The following is a 14,274-nucleotide window of genomic DNA, read 5'->3' on the forward strand; positions in this document are numbered from 1 at the left end:
GAAAATGCAAAATTACATAGAATATACATAATATGAAAAAGTATGTATGTAAATAAATAAAGTTTGAAGTACAGTGCTTTGTATAATACTCGATAGGTAAAATAGTTTTCTACCGAGGTTCTACTTTTTTAAGCATATTCTCAAATATAGAACCTCCATAGGAATTCACGGTCTAGTTATAAATGAATAGCTTGAATGTTAAAAATCGATAATTTAAACGTTATAAATTAACAGCCTGTATATCTGTTTTATTAAATGTTTTGCTGAAATACAACAAATATTAAAATATATATCAACATGAGCGAATTAGTTGTAGATTTTTCAAATTTAGTCACGAGATTAACAAAACTATCGTAAACTTGTATTGTAAGAATTAGGAACATGAAGATCTTTTCGTGTTTATAAAAATTTTCCTCCGTTTTCTACAAAAACGTGTAATTAAATAAGTTCGACTAATAAGTGTTACATCTTGGCGACATTTCCACGAATGCGAAAAGCCCACGAAACTTCTATCGATAGCCATGTAAAATCGAAACTCGTGTTATTCGATTATAACGAATTTCACGTATTACGTGTACAAAACTGAACATAACAAATTTGTCGTGATGTGGGTAATGATTAAATTTAGATAACGCACAGTAATGAACAACATGTGATAATAAAAAATAAGGGCGAAGAGTCTGGAAAAGAAATTGGTCTTTAGGTGTACAGAAGATCGTGACGATACACCAATGGCCTATCAAACTTTCCGGCAGGAGTACATGCAAATACCTGTGGTGACACGAGCTTACACAACAGCTTGTGTCATCACGTCTCTTGCTGTGGTTTGTAAAATGTTTTTCTCATTAGATAGTTTTATATCTACAAAATGCCATTCTTAAAATATAATTATCAAATTATTTTTATTTTCCCACTTTAGCAACTAGATTTGGTATCACCATTTCGATTATATTTTAATCCCACATTGATCATTGAACAATATCAGGTAAATAAGTATCTATTAATTATTACTCCTCAGCCTCCCATTAGCTTTGTGGATTTTACGATTATTATCTTTTGTAATATAAATATTCTTTCAGCTATGGAGATTGATAACTACGTTTTTATTCTTTGGAAATATGGGTTTCAATTTTCTTTTCAATATGATCTTTACTTATCGATACTGTCGAATGTTAGAGGAAGGATCGTTTCGCAGAAGAACAGCTGATTTTGTAATGATGTTCATTTTTGGGGGCATATGTATGATTGTATCCTTTTTAACGTTTCATTTATTGTCTTTCTTAAATTACAGATAAAGTAAATATAACTCCGATATATTGTACTATGTGTAATTATCCTAAGCTTACTATAGACATTTGCATTTTTTGTTAATTTGTTATTCCTGGGCCATGCATTGACAGTTATGTTGGTTTATGTTTGGTCTCGGAGAAATCCGTTTGTTAGATTAAACTTTTTTGGACTTTTAAATTTCCAAGTAAGTTTTTAATTTCTTATTTTATGGAGGGAAAAAGTGTGAATTGTTTTTAAATGTATTTCTTTTTTTTTTTTTTTTTATCAAATAGGCACCGTATTTGCCTTGGGTGCTTCTTGGGTTTTCTGTACTTCTTGGTAATACAATTTGGGTCGACCTAGTCGGAATGGCTGTGGGACATATGTATTACTTTGCAGAAGATGTATTTCCGCGTTTACGAGGAGGTTTCCGTGTTCTTAAAACTCCACAAATACTGTAAGTTACTTGGATAAAAGGGTTATCGTTCCAAATTATATGTCGTAAATGCGATATTATCGTTTGTTGTTTGTTCACAGTAAGACTTTGTTTGACGCACATCTAGAAGATCCAGATTATACTCCACCGCCTGAAGATCGTCCTGGTGGATTTAATTGGGGTCAAGAAGCCAATATGCAATGATTCTAAATTCAAGGTCCTGCTTCCAAACCATCTATTACCAATTGGCATATCAAGTAAAACTTTTACACTGCTACATATACAACATTGTTCCTTGATTTTCCCAGTCACTAACAAAAGTACTAAACATTTGCAGCTTTGACATTATGTGACATGTAATGGAAAAATTATAACAAAGATAAGACTTCCAATTTTCTACAGGGGTTACAATTTTTCTACAAAAAAAATTTCTGTATGTATCTCAGAATATATTATGCAAGTGATATACATAAATGAAAACAGTATTTCTCAGATAATCGACTATTGTGATATATTTATAGTGCTTACGATTTTCCGAGAATACAAAGAAATTTCATATTGATAACATATATGTTGAAAACGAAATATTTTGGGGTATATCTGTGTTCATTAATTAACATAGATTGTATCAGATATAATTTGCGAAATTTCTATATTGTATAAAGTTTAAGATATCTAGATGAGAACAATGCGAACTGCCCTACTCTAAATTTTCTTTGAAACTTCATTTCAGTAAGTATTTAATCTATCATAAAATTCGTTTAAATACTGTTTTCGTAATAATTATATTATGCACAGCATGAATTTTTACTACAATCTTGTGCCTGATACAATATACAATTTTAACTGAAAATAGAAAATTACAACTTTTAGATTTTCGCTGTGTAACATTTTGTTAAACAAGAAAGGACTCGTATACTAGAGTATAAAATACTATTTTTAATGTTTACAGAAACACAAAATTGAAACCCCTGATTCCAAAAGATTCTATTGTAAAAATCTTACATAATCGAATGATGTAAATACTTTTATTTATTCTCCTGTTATAAATAATCCTCCAGTCTTTTTTAATTATGTAATAATACATTTGATACCATGTCTGAAGATATATAATATTGTAAATAACAGAATACATCACAGTTTCTTTTTTAATGGGCATTTGATAAAAAATAACATAAAATATAGTGTTGTTTAATTTCAAAATAAAACATAAAATGGCATTCCTTTTTTGTGATGTTTATAATATGCGAGTAAGAATGAAAAAAAAAAAGATACTAGTAAATTAACAAAGACAGTTGGTAGTTCATAGGTAAATGTAGCTGTTTTCATTTTTCTGTTTTCTCCTAGTAAATTAATGACCTTTACCGTCAATTGATTGCACGATTTAGAATTTAGAATATCATATTACATGTTATACTGTGATGTATTCATATTACTTATCGAATGATTGCATTCTACTATATATAATAAAACAATATATTTGTTAAACTTAATATGACAATGTATACATCGGCAAAAAGCCAAAGTATTACAAAGAATTTCCACTTGAACGATTATGTATTACTTACTAAGTAGAGGGTAGTTAAAGCTGTGAGAGACTTGCGCGTGTAACTCGCGTCCTTTTGGAAAATAAGCGATGCTCTGTTGCTAGCGCAATTAAAAATATATCTTATACTCTAAGTATACTGTAAGTGTGGAAGTTGTAGTTATATCGTCCAAAAGAACGCAGTTAATATACCGAAGACTTTAACAATTTTAACTGCAAGAATCCAGGCCATGAAAGCCTCGGGGATTTAACTAGATGGTATCCCTTTTGTAAATATTAAGTAAAACTGTTATTTATATGACCATTACAATGAAATAAAATGGTTCAATTTAGTTTGAAATTATTATTGTATAAATTCATGTTATTAGTCTATGCATAGTAGTATAAGAGATCGAATGCATTTAATTCTCAATTAAACTTTAAATACATTTGTTCTTACATGACCATTCGTGAAATATACTATAATTTTTTGAATATTTAATCCAACGAGATACATAACTTTTATTCATAATACATTACAGTGTTGCGTTATTATGTTATTGTGCCATATGATATGTACTGTTATCGTCCGCAAAAGTAACAACTTCTGTAACTTCTTGTTTGCGATATATTTCGATAAAATTTGTATACTTACATGCAAACTTTTGCTAGTCAAAAAATAAGTTTAACCATCGATGTTCACTTTAAAAAATAACGTCTTTTTATAGCGGTTATAGAAAAAATTAATTAAGGTGGAAAATGATTTACAAAACCATTTATTTAGATTTAAATAATAAATGATTATCATAAGATAATATCTTATCATGATGTATAACTAGGTACATATACGCAATGACATGGACTATAATACAATGATCAAGACTCTATTGTACATACTTTATTATATTGCCACCGTTGCTAAAAGCACTGTAATGTCGTCTGGTTTACCACCTAAAACATGAAGAAACATGTTTTGGATATACACATTAATGTTTATATGTTTATATTAGTTTTGTTTATCCTACGATAAGCGAAATGATTATCCTATTTAAACAAATTAGTAATAAAATCCCTTTTGAACCATCAATGTGTTTACTTTGAGAGATAGCTACTCGTTCGTTAGAAAATGAAAAAAGGAAGAGTAAAAGACAAAAAGAAAAAAAGGAAAGAAGGGAAAGGGAAGAAAGAAGAAGGAAAAAACAGCATATTTGTATAAGCTTTTTATTCTAGATGTAAGAATGAAGAAGTAGTTAAAAAAGTACAGAAGGGAAATTGCTTTGTTACAAAGTTCTTACCAAAGTAAACAACACTCTGTACATGCATAAGATATATAAGAAAAATTGTGAAATGTATGGTACGAATAAATTGAATATATTTTTTGTTAAGAACTATGTGTTTCTATAACTGGAAAATATTAAGACTACGCATTCGAATTCGGCTCTGAAATAATTATATATGGTAGTTTAAACGTCGACATGGTTTACATACCTATAGTATCAATTCCGTTCTCTCTAGCACTTTGTGCAAATGGAGACATAAATGCGCCGTCAAAAGCTAAACTACGAGCCATCCAGGCTATCGAATTGGCAACTCCTTGTATCTTAGTAGGATCTCTTTCTCCTTGAACTTTACGCATTTCCGTGATAAGTAATTGGTCAGGCACATTATCAAATACCCCATCTGTTGCTAAAAGAATTACATCACCATCTTCAACTCCAAAACTCGAAGTATCCGCAGATTCTGGACTATAATTAAAACATACAATGTTGTAAATAGGGAAGTATGTTAACGAGACGTTATATTAAATACATAATGTAAGTCGACAATGTACTTGCAAAGCATAATACCTGTCGCTAAGCACCAGACCAGAATGTCCTGGAGGTGGAAAAGACAACTGAAACGGGGTATTAAAGTAGTGTTGTTGTTCGGAAGAACGATGAACTACTTCTCCTTTTCTTACAACTACAAAGCCACTATCACCGATATTAGCTGAACAAATGCTGCTTGTTTCTTTATTGAGAACTATAACGCATGCAGTACTGCTACCTGAAAAAGCCACACAACACATTACATTAATTACATTAATGTAACCTTGTTTCCCACTTCTCCCTGGAAACATAGAATCTTCGCAAAATATGAAGAAAAAAAAAAAAAAAAAAAAAAAAATTGTAAACCACAAGTTGCTTCTAATACCTAATATGGGTTGTTTACTTTCTAGTAATTCATAGTAACTACGTGCTAATAAACCAGCTGGTTCAGAAGGTGTGAACCTGCCCATAGAGACCAGTCTTTCACAAGTTCTCATGAGGAAACTAGAAAACTCTCCTGGATCGATTCCATAATGCCTCCATCCGCCTACACCATCCGCTACGCCTAAAAAGGTCGAAGAATTGTAAAATTCTACTAGACGAGAAAATGTCTAATAGTAATAGTCGAGATTAGGATTCTTATGTTTTATCGAAATGTTTTTCTTTTTGACAGAGAATTGATATCGACGGATATAATTGGAACGGCAAGAAAAAGTATAAAACGTAAAACATCTAGGAGTTTTGCAAACTATCAGTCATGTGCGAATACAGGACAACGCGTTGCAACGATAGAACTGTTTTTCCATGGGTCTGGCAGAGTAACATTACCTATTACTTCGACAGTCTTGAATTTGGCACTAAACCAAGCGTCATCACCGAACTGTCCCTTACGTATACGTCCTCGTGTAAAATCTTTCGGAAAGCCACACACAGCCGAAATGAAAGATGCTTCGCGGCGTTTATTCACGTTAGGATCAGCGCACGCTGTATAATTTGATATGCCATTCCATATCGTCCGAGACAGCAGCCTGCCGGTCCAATAAATGGACTGCATTGTACGGTGAGGCTCAAACTTTTGTGACGCACATCTTTATTAACTAAACGACGAATCTGCATGAATCGTGCAGTCAATTCACAAGCGTATCGGAGGCATGTTTTGTTGTTTTTGTTGGAGGTGCATGTAACATTGATCAAATTTATCAACTATTCGCTTTATCGCACTTGGCATCGACCACTCTGTTCTCGAATTCCGATTCACGCGAGAAGAAACGAAGATCGGCGTGACCGCGATTCCAATTGAAATTATCTCCTGGTACGATGTAACCCGAGAAAGTACCTACTGGTGCTACAGTGCTTCTAGCTAATCGACTTGAACACCGCTAACATTGCACTTACATACATAACAACATATGCATGTACATAATATATGCTTCGCATCTGACTTCAGACCGAGGTACACGGAAGGTCTGATAAGAGCAAGGTCCTAATGTCGTCAAATGTGCTTTGCAAATCGACTGCTAAGTCAAAGAGCACTGCAATCTAATAGGTATTTTCATTGAGTAATTTTTAGTTTTACATTTAACGCCATCCTTGGGCGAAAACGGTAACTATGCACGGGGTCGTTGCACGCGAATATCGTGAAGTGAGAAAGCTCGATGTTTTTGAAAATTCGATGTTTTTGAAAATTACATATTAAAATTCGAATCACCTCGAACAGAATTCGATAGTTTGAAACTTCCGAAGTCTTTTCGATCTGTATCGAAACTTGTTCAAAGTGATTCGGATTGTTTGTCACATGCACATACATGTGCGATTCGATGTGCTTATCAATTCACTACTAGATGAAGCTTAACAATTTGATTGAAAAGCTTTACGGCTTAGTAAACAAATTGAGAAACCTTACCTAAAATCTTCATCATATCACCGCGAGAGTTGCCTGTGTTCCTGTGTATGTATGCGACAGTTTTTCCATCATATCCAATTGTCGAAGGATGAACTTCTGGTAGCGAGATTGTCGTTAAAATAGGAATTAAAGAGCAAATTAAAAGATCATTCGCCAAAAGAATTGACAATTTTGTAAGATTTATGAAGAGATAAAAACGTAAGCCTCTTTGAATGTTTAGTAGTAAACGAAAACATATGTATTCACATACGTTTTTGTTCCTGCTACAATATTGGTATCACGTTTAACCGTTGCATTAAAAATGTCACTACTGTTACAATTACTATTTTTATTCGTAGGAAATCGGTTTTGTTGACATGATATGAATTAATATGAAATCAAAAGTTTAGATCGTGATCGATAAGAATGAAATCGTAAAGAAGAGCCTGAAGTTGGTTACGCAAGTCGTAGAACGCCACCTGCGATTCTCGAACGGTGGCGGGTATCGAAAGTTCCACATGTGGTGTCGGCATGTTCACGAATGACGAGTTGAAAGTTCGATTTGAAAGAACGTTGTTTGAAGAAAAAGACCAGGTTTTTGCTCGAATTGCGTGGAAATTTCAAGATCCGTAACAGCTTGCAACGAATCAGTTACGATCGGTGAGTGTGTGTTTGTTCTTTCTATTTTATTTTATTTTTTTTTTTTTTTGGCATAAACAATGTTTCGAAAAAGAAATTGAGAAGCTGATTCACGGGGAAATCGATGGAATAGAAAAGTAAACTTGTAGGATCCTTTATACGCATTCTGTATACGTTTTTATAACAAGACGAGATAATATTGGCGAAAGAAAGGACGCGTCCGTGAATTCAATAAAAAATAAAGATATAATCAGTTCGGACGTATAGTATATACGCACATAGTTATGGAATACAGCTAGTAATTCGAACAATAAAATGGTATCAATCAAAGACATTACGCAACGTATGTGACACTTTTCGTTTTCAACGATATTATATTGGGTCATCCCATAAGTTCGTTCCGTTTTTCGAGCGGTATTACACGTTAAGATTGTTTACATACCTTTCAGTTTCATGAAAAAATGTAATCCTCCTCTCGTTGTACAACTTCTTCCCATTTTTCAAGTGCATTGGTCCCTTATCGCCGTATGTTTATAAATCGACACATGAAATGTATACACAAAAGTCGGCACGAACTTATGGGATGACCTAATACATAGCAATCTGACGATATAGTCGAAGAAGAGATATCAAATTACAGCAAAGGACACATAAATCAACTATCAGAGTTTACTAACCTCAGGCCTAACCCCAATTAAATAACCGATAATATACGATATAGATTAAAAAGATATACACCACTAATCTGCTAATAAATAAATAAATAAATACATACATACATACATACATACGTACGTACATACGTACATACATACATACATACATACATACATACATACATACATACATACATATATATATATGGGATTGATCGTAAGAAACAGGAATTGATCGATTGTAAGAAGATTAGAGGGGAAAAAGGGAGAAAAGATAGGATAGACTCGACTAGTTTTCCTATTTTTCGGATATCGCACAATCAACTGTAAAACAATCAACTATAAAATGATTGTAAATAAGTCGGGAATAAATATCCGGTGGGCGGGCGAGAGAGTATAAGCCAGAGTTACTAGTTTTGGAGAAAAGCATTTATAATACTATTCAAAGTGGAATGTAAGCCGAGGACGTATTATTAGATTTTGGATATACTATTAGCTAGTAGGGTTTCAGTTAAAAGAGCGTTTTAGTAAAAGAGAACAATGTAGAATATAAATATTGGTCGTTATCCTAATGCTTTGACTAAAATTCGTCCTATACTTTTGAATCGATCCACCGGATGAGTAGTCCAAGATATTTTACTTGGAAAGGGGGACATACGAATAACAGCGATGCGTTTCTTCGAGTAAATCGTTTTACTAATGTTTATTAATAAACATTTCATATAGATTATTTTAATTCATATAATTTAATACCTGTTTGCCGTTGTTTTTGTTGTTCTTGATGTTGCGATCAATAGTTTATCGTTATTTACACTATTCAGTATAAAATGCGAGTTCGAGATTAAATCACACCACTATGTTTTATAGACACTATCTGTCATCGATTAATAATTATCAATGCTTGTACTCGGGAAAATGCGAAGGGGGCAGTAGGGCAGTATTTTCGTTATCACTAGTGTTGTTGGTATTTAATTCTTTAGGGGAACCATTATTTATGTTACAATCTAGACTAAAATTATCGTCTAGTGGGCATTTGTTAATATTAGGCAAGTGATTAACATCGATTCCACGAACGTCGGGGAGCTTTTGTTGGTGGGATTGAGCATTTTCAGTCTCGTCGTTATCGAGACCGTTATCATTGTGGGGTGAGGATGAATAATAGCCGCGCTGCTGTATTGGCAGTTGTTCCACCGGCAGTTGGTGGTGTTGTTGTTGGTGTTGGTGTTGACCTTGATGTTGTTGCGACGACGGCTGCTGCTGCTGCTGCTGCTGCTGCTGCTGCTGGAGCTGCGACTGCTGCGCGTGATGGTGGCAATGATGCTGTTGCTGCGGCTGTTGACGATGCTTTCGTTGAGAATGATGCAGCTGTAGCAACTGCACCGTGCTACCAGTCATTGCAGGTGGTGGCGGTGACGGCGGCGGCGGCGGCGGCTGCTGTGGTAGCCGGTGTTGCACTCCGTCCACACTAGTCCGTCGGGCTAGTTGTTGAGCTTGAATAAATGCATCACTAGAAAATAACAAGATTACACGAGCCCATTGGATCTATTCCACGACCACTAATGCTGCATACACACGCTGCGGACACGCGGATTTTACCCCGCCGATAAGCTTCTAATCCTTCGCCCTTCCCACGCTTAAACTTACCTTTCGTTTCCCTTTCTAACACACGAATCCGCGCGTATACAACTGAACCGTGTATGCACGCGTTACCGATTTTCTCAACCAAGTTCAATGGTAAAACGTCGTATTCCAGTTTCGTCGAAGCAGAGATTAAAACGATCCCGAACATAACTGTTTCAAACTGTTCGTTCTATAGTTTTTTCTTTCGAGAGAAAACCATTCGTACAATTGAAACGTAGAAATAGAAATATCGATATTCTCTATATTATTAAATATACTGAAATGTACGTAATGGTGTATTACATATAATATTATATCGAATCAATATTGCACAAATAAGTGTAATTGTGCAATGAATGTACATGACATTATGTATTTGGATATATCTAATTTGGATATAGAGAATATTGATTTGTTTATATCTACGTTGCAACTGCACGAACACTTTTGTCCCTCATTGTATATCGGTTCTGAGCGAAACAGTTGCGGGGCTCGAATTGTATCTGTAGTGGATATAATAGTTCTTGTCTATATCCGTTACGGTTTTGGTTTCGGTTTCGGTTTCGGTTTCGGTTTCGGTTTCGGTTTCGGTTTCGGTTTCGGTTCTTTAAAATATTATATCGGCTTCATATCGGATTTTATCAATTTCCCTATTCTGTCAAATTTCCAATTTTTTTATGAAAATGTTAACACGTATTAGACAATTTCCAATTAAGTTATTCAATATTTTAAGATTTATCTTGAAAACTTTATTTTCATGAATTACTTAAAAAAATTTGATCGAAAAATGATATTAGAGCTGTTTTCATGCGCTGCGTGGGAGGATAACGCGTGCGTACACGCATCCATGTGTTGCGTAAAGAGTAAGCTTTCTCTAGCTATTGCGCACGTGCGAAGCCTTGCAGTTGCGGCTACCAACAGTTACGGCACGTGAAAAGTATGTACATACATATACATATATAGAATACAGAGGTAATTCAAGTATCGTTTGGTAGCATTGTCGTACGATTAAAGCGTAAAGGTGATGATAGATCGACGAGGAAGGAAATCTTCAGATAAGGATAAGTGCGGCGTCGTTCTAGCGCGTCTTGAACCGCGTTGATAACCGCCTGTCGAGTAAACGTAGACGTTGCTTTTTAAAGAGATTCGTTGCGGAAAAGAAGAGAGAGTCGCTTCTGGGCTCGTCGAGTATCGCTCGTGACTCGCAAGTTTCCACTATCGCCACTTTGCCACGGATATACGCAAAGAATGCTTGCAACAACTTAACTCGGGTTTCTGGCCATTCGCGAGTATAAATAGAAATAACAGACGTCTCGTACGTAATTTGCAGCACATTCACAGCGCATTGCACACAAGCAACTAAAAGGATAAAATTAACTAAAATTGGCATGCGAAGGTTGGTGTGTTGAATTTTGTCGAATCTGATCGTATCTTGTCTTCCTTCTGTCATGTGGAAACTTTGGAGGCAACGGTACAATTTTTCATCAGCTTCGGGATACCTGTATGCTTTATGTACTTTTATACCGGTGGTCGGTGAGCGCTTTCGATTGTGCTCATTCAGTGACCTCGAACAAGTACATAATAGCTGGCTAAAAACGGACTTGCAACTCTCGTTGTACGTATATAGAGATGTAAAAGCCCGGAAGTATGCCGAGTCTATTTATATTCCGTTTCGATCGTCGGACGTTGAGATCTCTTTGGTCGAAGTTTGGGATTTCTATTCGATCCGTAAAAACCGTAAATTCGTAAACCCATCGAGCAATTTCGGCGAGTAGCTTTCACTCGGGCATGCACCAATCCTTATCTGAATACGCGTTCATCATGACGATGGGAATTGTAGGTGCTACCGTTCATAAGTAACCGGACACTTTGATCGATTCGAAGCAACGTTTATGATCTTTCTATCTGACTTACAATTGCAAAATTAAAAGATCTAAAGGCAAAAAGTTGGCGAAGCAACGGAATAATTTTATAAGGTCTAAAACTTACAAACGTCAGCACTTAATAACGCATATTGATTTTGAAAAATCGATTAAACCGAGTTATAATATGTCGTTATACGTAGATTATATACGAATAATATACGATGATTATAAAGGATAAAATGGTCGCAGTTTAATTCGTCCATGATTTTGCGATCGAAATACATCTGCCGAAAAATAAGCCAGTGTTCGGATACTTTTGGGCCTGCGATCACAGTCCGTCTACATATGCACACTACCGTGCATAAGTATTTCAACAGTTGCAAATTATTGTAAATATAAAGTATAAAATATAAAATATAAAATACGAATACATAATGGTCGAAGTAAAGCTGTTTCGTTTATTTACGTAAATCTTTCATTTGTTTTTGATCTCATCTCAGGCAACCATATACACAGTTGCTAGATATTAATAAAAATAAATTAGCATAAATAAGACAAGTTAAGCGACTTTAAACGTATCCGTGGGACGTTGAGATCTTGGAATTCGAAGAATTTCTATAGATTTGATCGCGTGTCAGCTATTTATCAAATATACTAGGTGTATCGGTTGTTTCAGTATCGATTTATGGGAACCCGTTTATAGGAACAAGTAGAGAATTAACAGTAGAGGAACGTTAACGTTCCTCTATCGTAACGTTGAAAATATACGGAAAAATATCAGTCTTTCGATATTATCGCGCTATTATTACAAGTATTATTTAAATACTTATGCACGGTAGCGTATGCACGTGTATACGCTGGAACTTGGATTTCCAACGCTAACCGCGGAACGCGTTCGGGGGAACTCTCGTAGGATTGCCAGGGGGATTTGCACAGATCTCTTTACCGAACGTCAAGCTACCAAGCTCGTGTTCGTATTGAAAAAATCTGCGATACCTTTCGCTATCGGGTGTTTCACCCCTAGTATTCGAGCTCCTGTCAGGATCGGCAGTTGCATAAATACCCTCCTCCTTGTACATTTGATGGGAGTGTTGAGAGTGCTGATGGGTGCCGTAAGGACTTCGAGACGATGGCTGACGATATCTACCGTAGTTATCGTCACGGCCGCGGCTACATCTTCTGCTTCTACGTAGGAAATCGGATCAATTCCTTGACAAGTGTATCGCATTTCTTTTTTCTTTTCTTTTTTTTTCCTTTTTCTTTTTTCTTTCTTTTTTCAATTTTCATTCACGCACGTGTTCTTTTCTATTTCTCTCTTTTCGTTTTCGTTTCTACATGGTTCCTCGTTGTCCGATCGTCTCGCGAATGTACGTTTGCCTAATACCAAAGGGTCCTCGGACGATCACAGAAAACGATCGACAGACATATGTATATTGCCAATATCTCAAGGTTCTCGATATTACTGTACGTGTAAAGAGACCATCGGAAAGCTACTTCCTTACGCATTTCAACACTTTCTTATTCTTATTATTTTTCTTCTTATGTTCATGTACGTTACAACAGGACGACTAAGAAAAAGTTCCTTTTCGATCGACGAGGAAAGTAGCTTTTCGACCGGTTCACCCGAAATACATAATTTGGTTTAGCCGCGATACGCAGCTCGAGAAGCGTTATATCTTTGACACTGTCGATCCGTATCGAACTACGCGTGTCCTTTATCCGTATCTTTGGTCAGTCTCCTTTCGGTCTTGACGGAGTAAAGTGCATATCGTTTCTCATTTTCGAAAGCAAAAAAATTCCAAAGAGATTGGAAAACAGATTCGTAGCGTTTATGCCAAGGTTGCTGTTAATAAATCGTTCAAAAGTGGATTAAAAGTACGGAAGAAGTAAATTTATATTTATCTGAAGTTTTCGATAAAAAAGACGAACGTTTATATATATATATATATATATATATATATATATAAAAAGAAGAAAAAAAGAAGGACATATAAGTTGCTAGAAAGATGGCAAAAGGTCATCGATTAGATAGAAATGGATTTACACGTACAATAACGTTAAAAAGCCTGAAATATCGATGATATCCGTTGATATATCGATGGTCTGAGGGCCCATCGGCTCTAACCGAGCCTAATCGAGAAATGCGTGTTCAAGTTGCTTGGAAATATCCCATAAATAACTAAAGTAAGACGAGAGGGACACGGTATAAACAGACTCTGCATGTAAAATTCATGAAAGCTGCACGTGGTCGGCGATGCAAGTCAACGTCGCCGAGATTTTACCAATTATCCGTGTGATCGCGCGTTTGCCTGTAACGTATAACTACGCTAATGCTACTATATCCAGATGCTTGTTAATTTTGTCTGATAATATGCTGTAATATGTTGTAATATGCTGTAATATGCTGTAATATGCTGTAATATGCTGTAATATGCTGTAATATGCTTTAATATGCTGTAATATGCTGTAATATGCGCAAAGTTAGGAAGCAAAAATACATATTGGCGAGAGAAGAGAAAAGTAAGCAACGACGCATTGATAAAAATATTAAGTAAATGAGTAAGTGAGTGAGTA

General features: G+C 35.2%; 4 protein-coding genes across 30 annotated transcripts in view; 2 read left to right on the top strand and 2 right to left on the bottom strand.

The window, feature by feature from the left end:
- The first annotated feature begins 227 nt into the window (after positions 1-227).
- Positions 228-4,401, top strand: LOC126925564 (derlin-2). 4 transcript variants are annotated; one of them, XR_007713998.1, is made up of 8 exons: positions 228-824; positions 920-985; positions 1,080-1,247; positions 1,352-1,474; positions 1,563-1,726; positions 1,807-1,962; positions 2,043-2,138; positions 2,227-4,401. XR_007713998.1 is itself a non-coding variant. In XM_050741251.1 (6 exons), exons 1-6 carry the CDS (start codon positions 732-734, stop codon positions 1,907-1,909), a joined length of 717 nt encoding a protein of 238 aa, XP_050597208.1. In that variant the 5' UTR covers positions 229-731; the 3' UTR covers positions 1,910-4,401. The 4 variants fall into 4 exon arrangements, 1 of the variants encoding a protein (XP_050597208.1); XR_007713997.1 differs by having other exon boundaries at positions 2,043-4,401; XR_007713996.1 differs by having other exon boundaries at positions 229-824; positions 1,807-2,138.
- Positions 3,991-8,160, bottom strand: LOC126925560 (protein phosphatase PTC7 homolog). Of its 4 annotated transcripts, XM_050741244.1 has the most exons (6): positions 8,002-8,160; positions 6,942-7,037; positions 5,424-5,603; positions 5,078-5,276; positions 4,719-4,975; positions 3,991-4,181 (listed from the first exon to the last, which is right to left on the bottom strand). In XM_050741244.1, the coding sequence occupies exons 1-6, from the start codon at positions 8,054-8,056 to the stop codon at positions 4,132-4,134; spliced, it is 837 nt and encodes a 278-aa protein (XP_050597201.1). In that variant the 5' UTR covers positions 8,057-8,160; the 3' UTR covers positions 3,991-4,131. The 4 variants fall into 4 exon arrangements, with proteins under 4 accessions (XP_050597201.1, XP_050597200.1, XP_050597199.1 ...); XM_050741243.1 differs by lacking the exons at positions 6,942-7,037; positions 8,002-8,160 and adding an exon at positions 5,867-6,553 and having other exon boundaries at positions 5,466-5,603; XM_050741242.1 differs by lacking the exons at positions 6,942-7,037; positions 8,002-8,160 and adding an exon at positions 5,867-6,553 and having other exon boundaries at positions 5,442-5,603.
- LOC126925544 (centrosomal protein of 131 kDa) overlaps positions 7,026-14,274 on the top strand; it is a 109,403-nt gene continuing 102,154 nt past the window's right edge. The window contains exons 1-2 of one of the 2 annotated variants that reach the window (XM_050741190.1): positions 7,026-7,139; positions 7,280-7,580. The gene's annotated coding sequence lies outside the window, so the exon portion shown is untranslated. Of the gene's footprint in view, positions 7,581-14,274 lie in introns of both variants that reach the window. The other variant, XM_050741189.1, reaches the window with a different exon arrangement.
- The window catches only part of LOC126925541 (disintegrin and metalloproteinase domain-containing protein 11), a 73,288-nt gene continuing 67,903 nt past the window's right edge, over positions 8,890-14,274 (bottom strand). For 16 of the 20 annotated variants that reach the window (XM_050741170.1, XM_050741164.1, XM_050741168.1 and 13 more), the window contains 2 exons: positions 12,697-12,885; positions 8,890-9,722 (listed from right to left, as the gene is read on the bottom strand). In XM_050741170.1, the coding sequence (XP_050597127.1) occupies positions 9,110-9,722; positions 12,697-12,885 (802 nt within the window). In that variant the 3' untranslated portion in view covers positions 8,890-9,109. The remainder of the gene's footprint in view (positions 9,723-12,696; positions 12,886-14,274) is intronic. The other 4 variants (XM_050741161.1, XM_050741176.1, XM_050741172.1 and 1 more) reach the window with 4 other exon arrangements.

This window comes from Bombus affinis, chromosome 16 (assembly GCF_024516045.1).
Source record: "Bombus affinis isolate iyBomAffi1 chromosome 16, iyBomAffi1.2, whole genome shotgun sequence".
Taxonomy (NCBI): Eukaryota; Metazoa; Arthropoda; class Insecta; order Hymenoptera; family Apidae; genus Bombus; species Bombus affinis.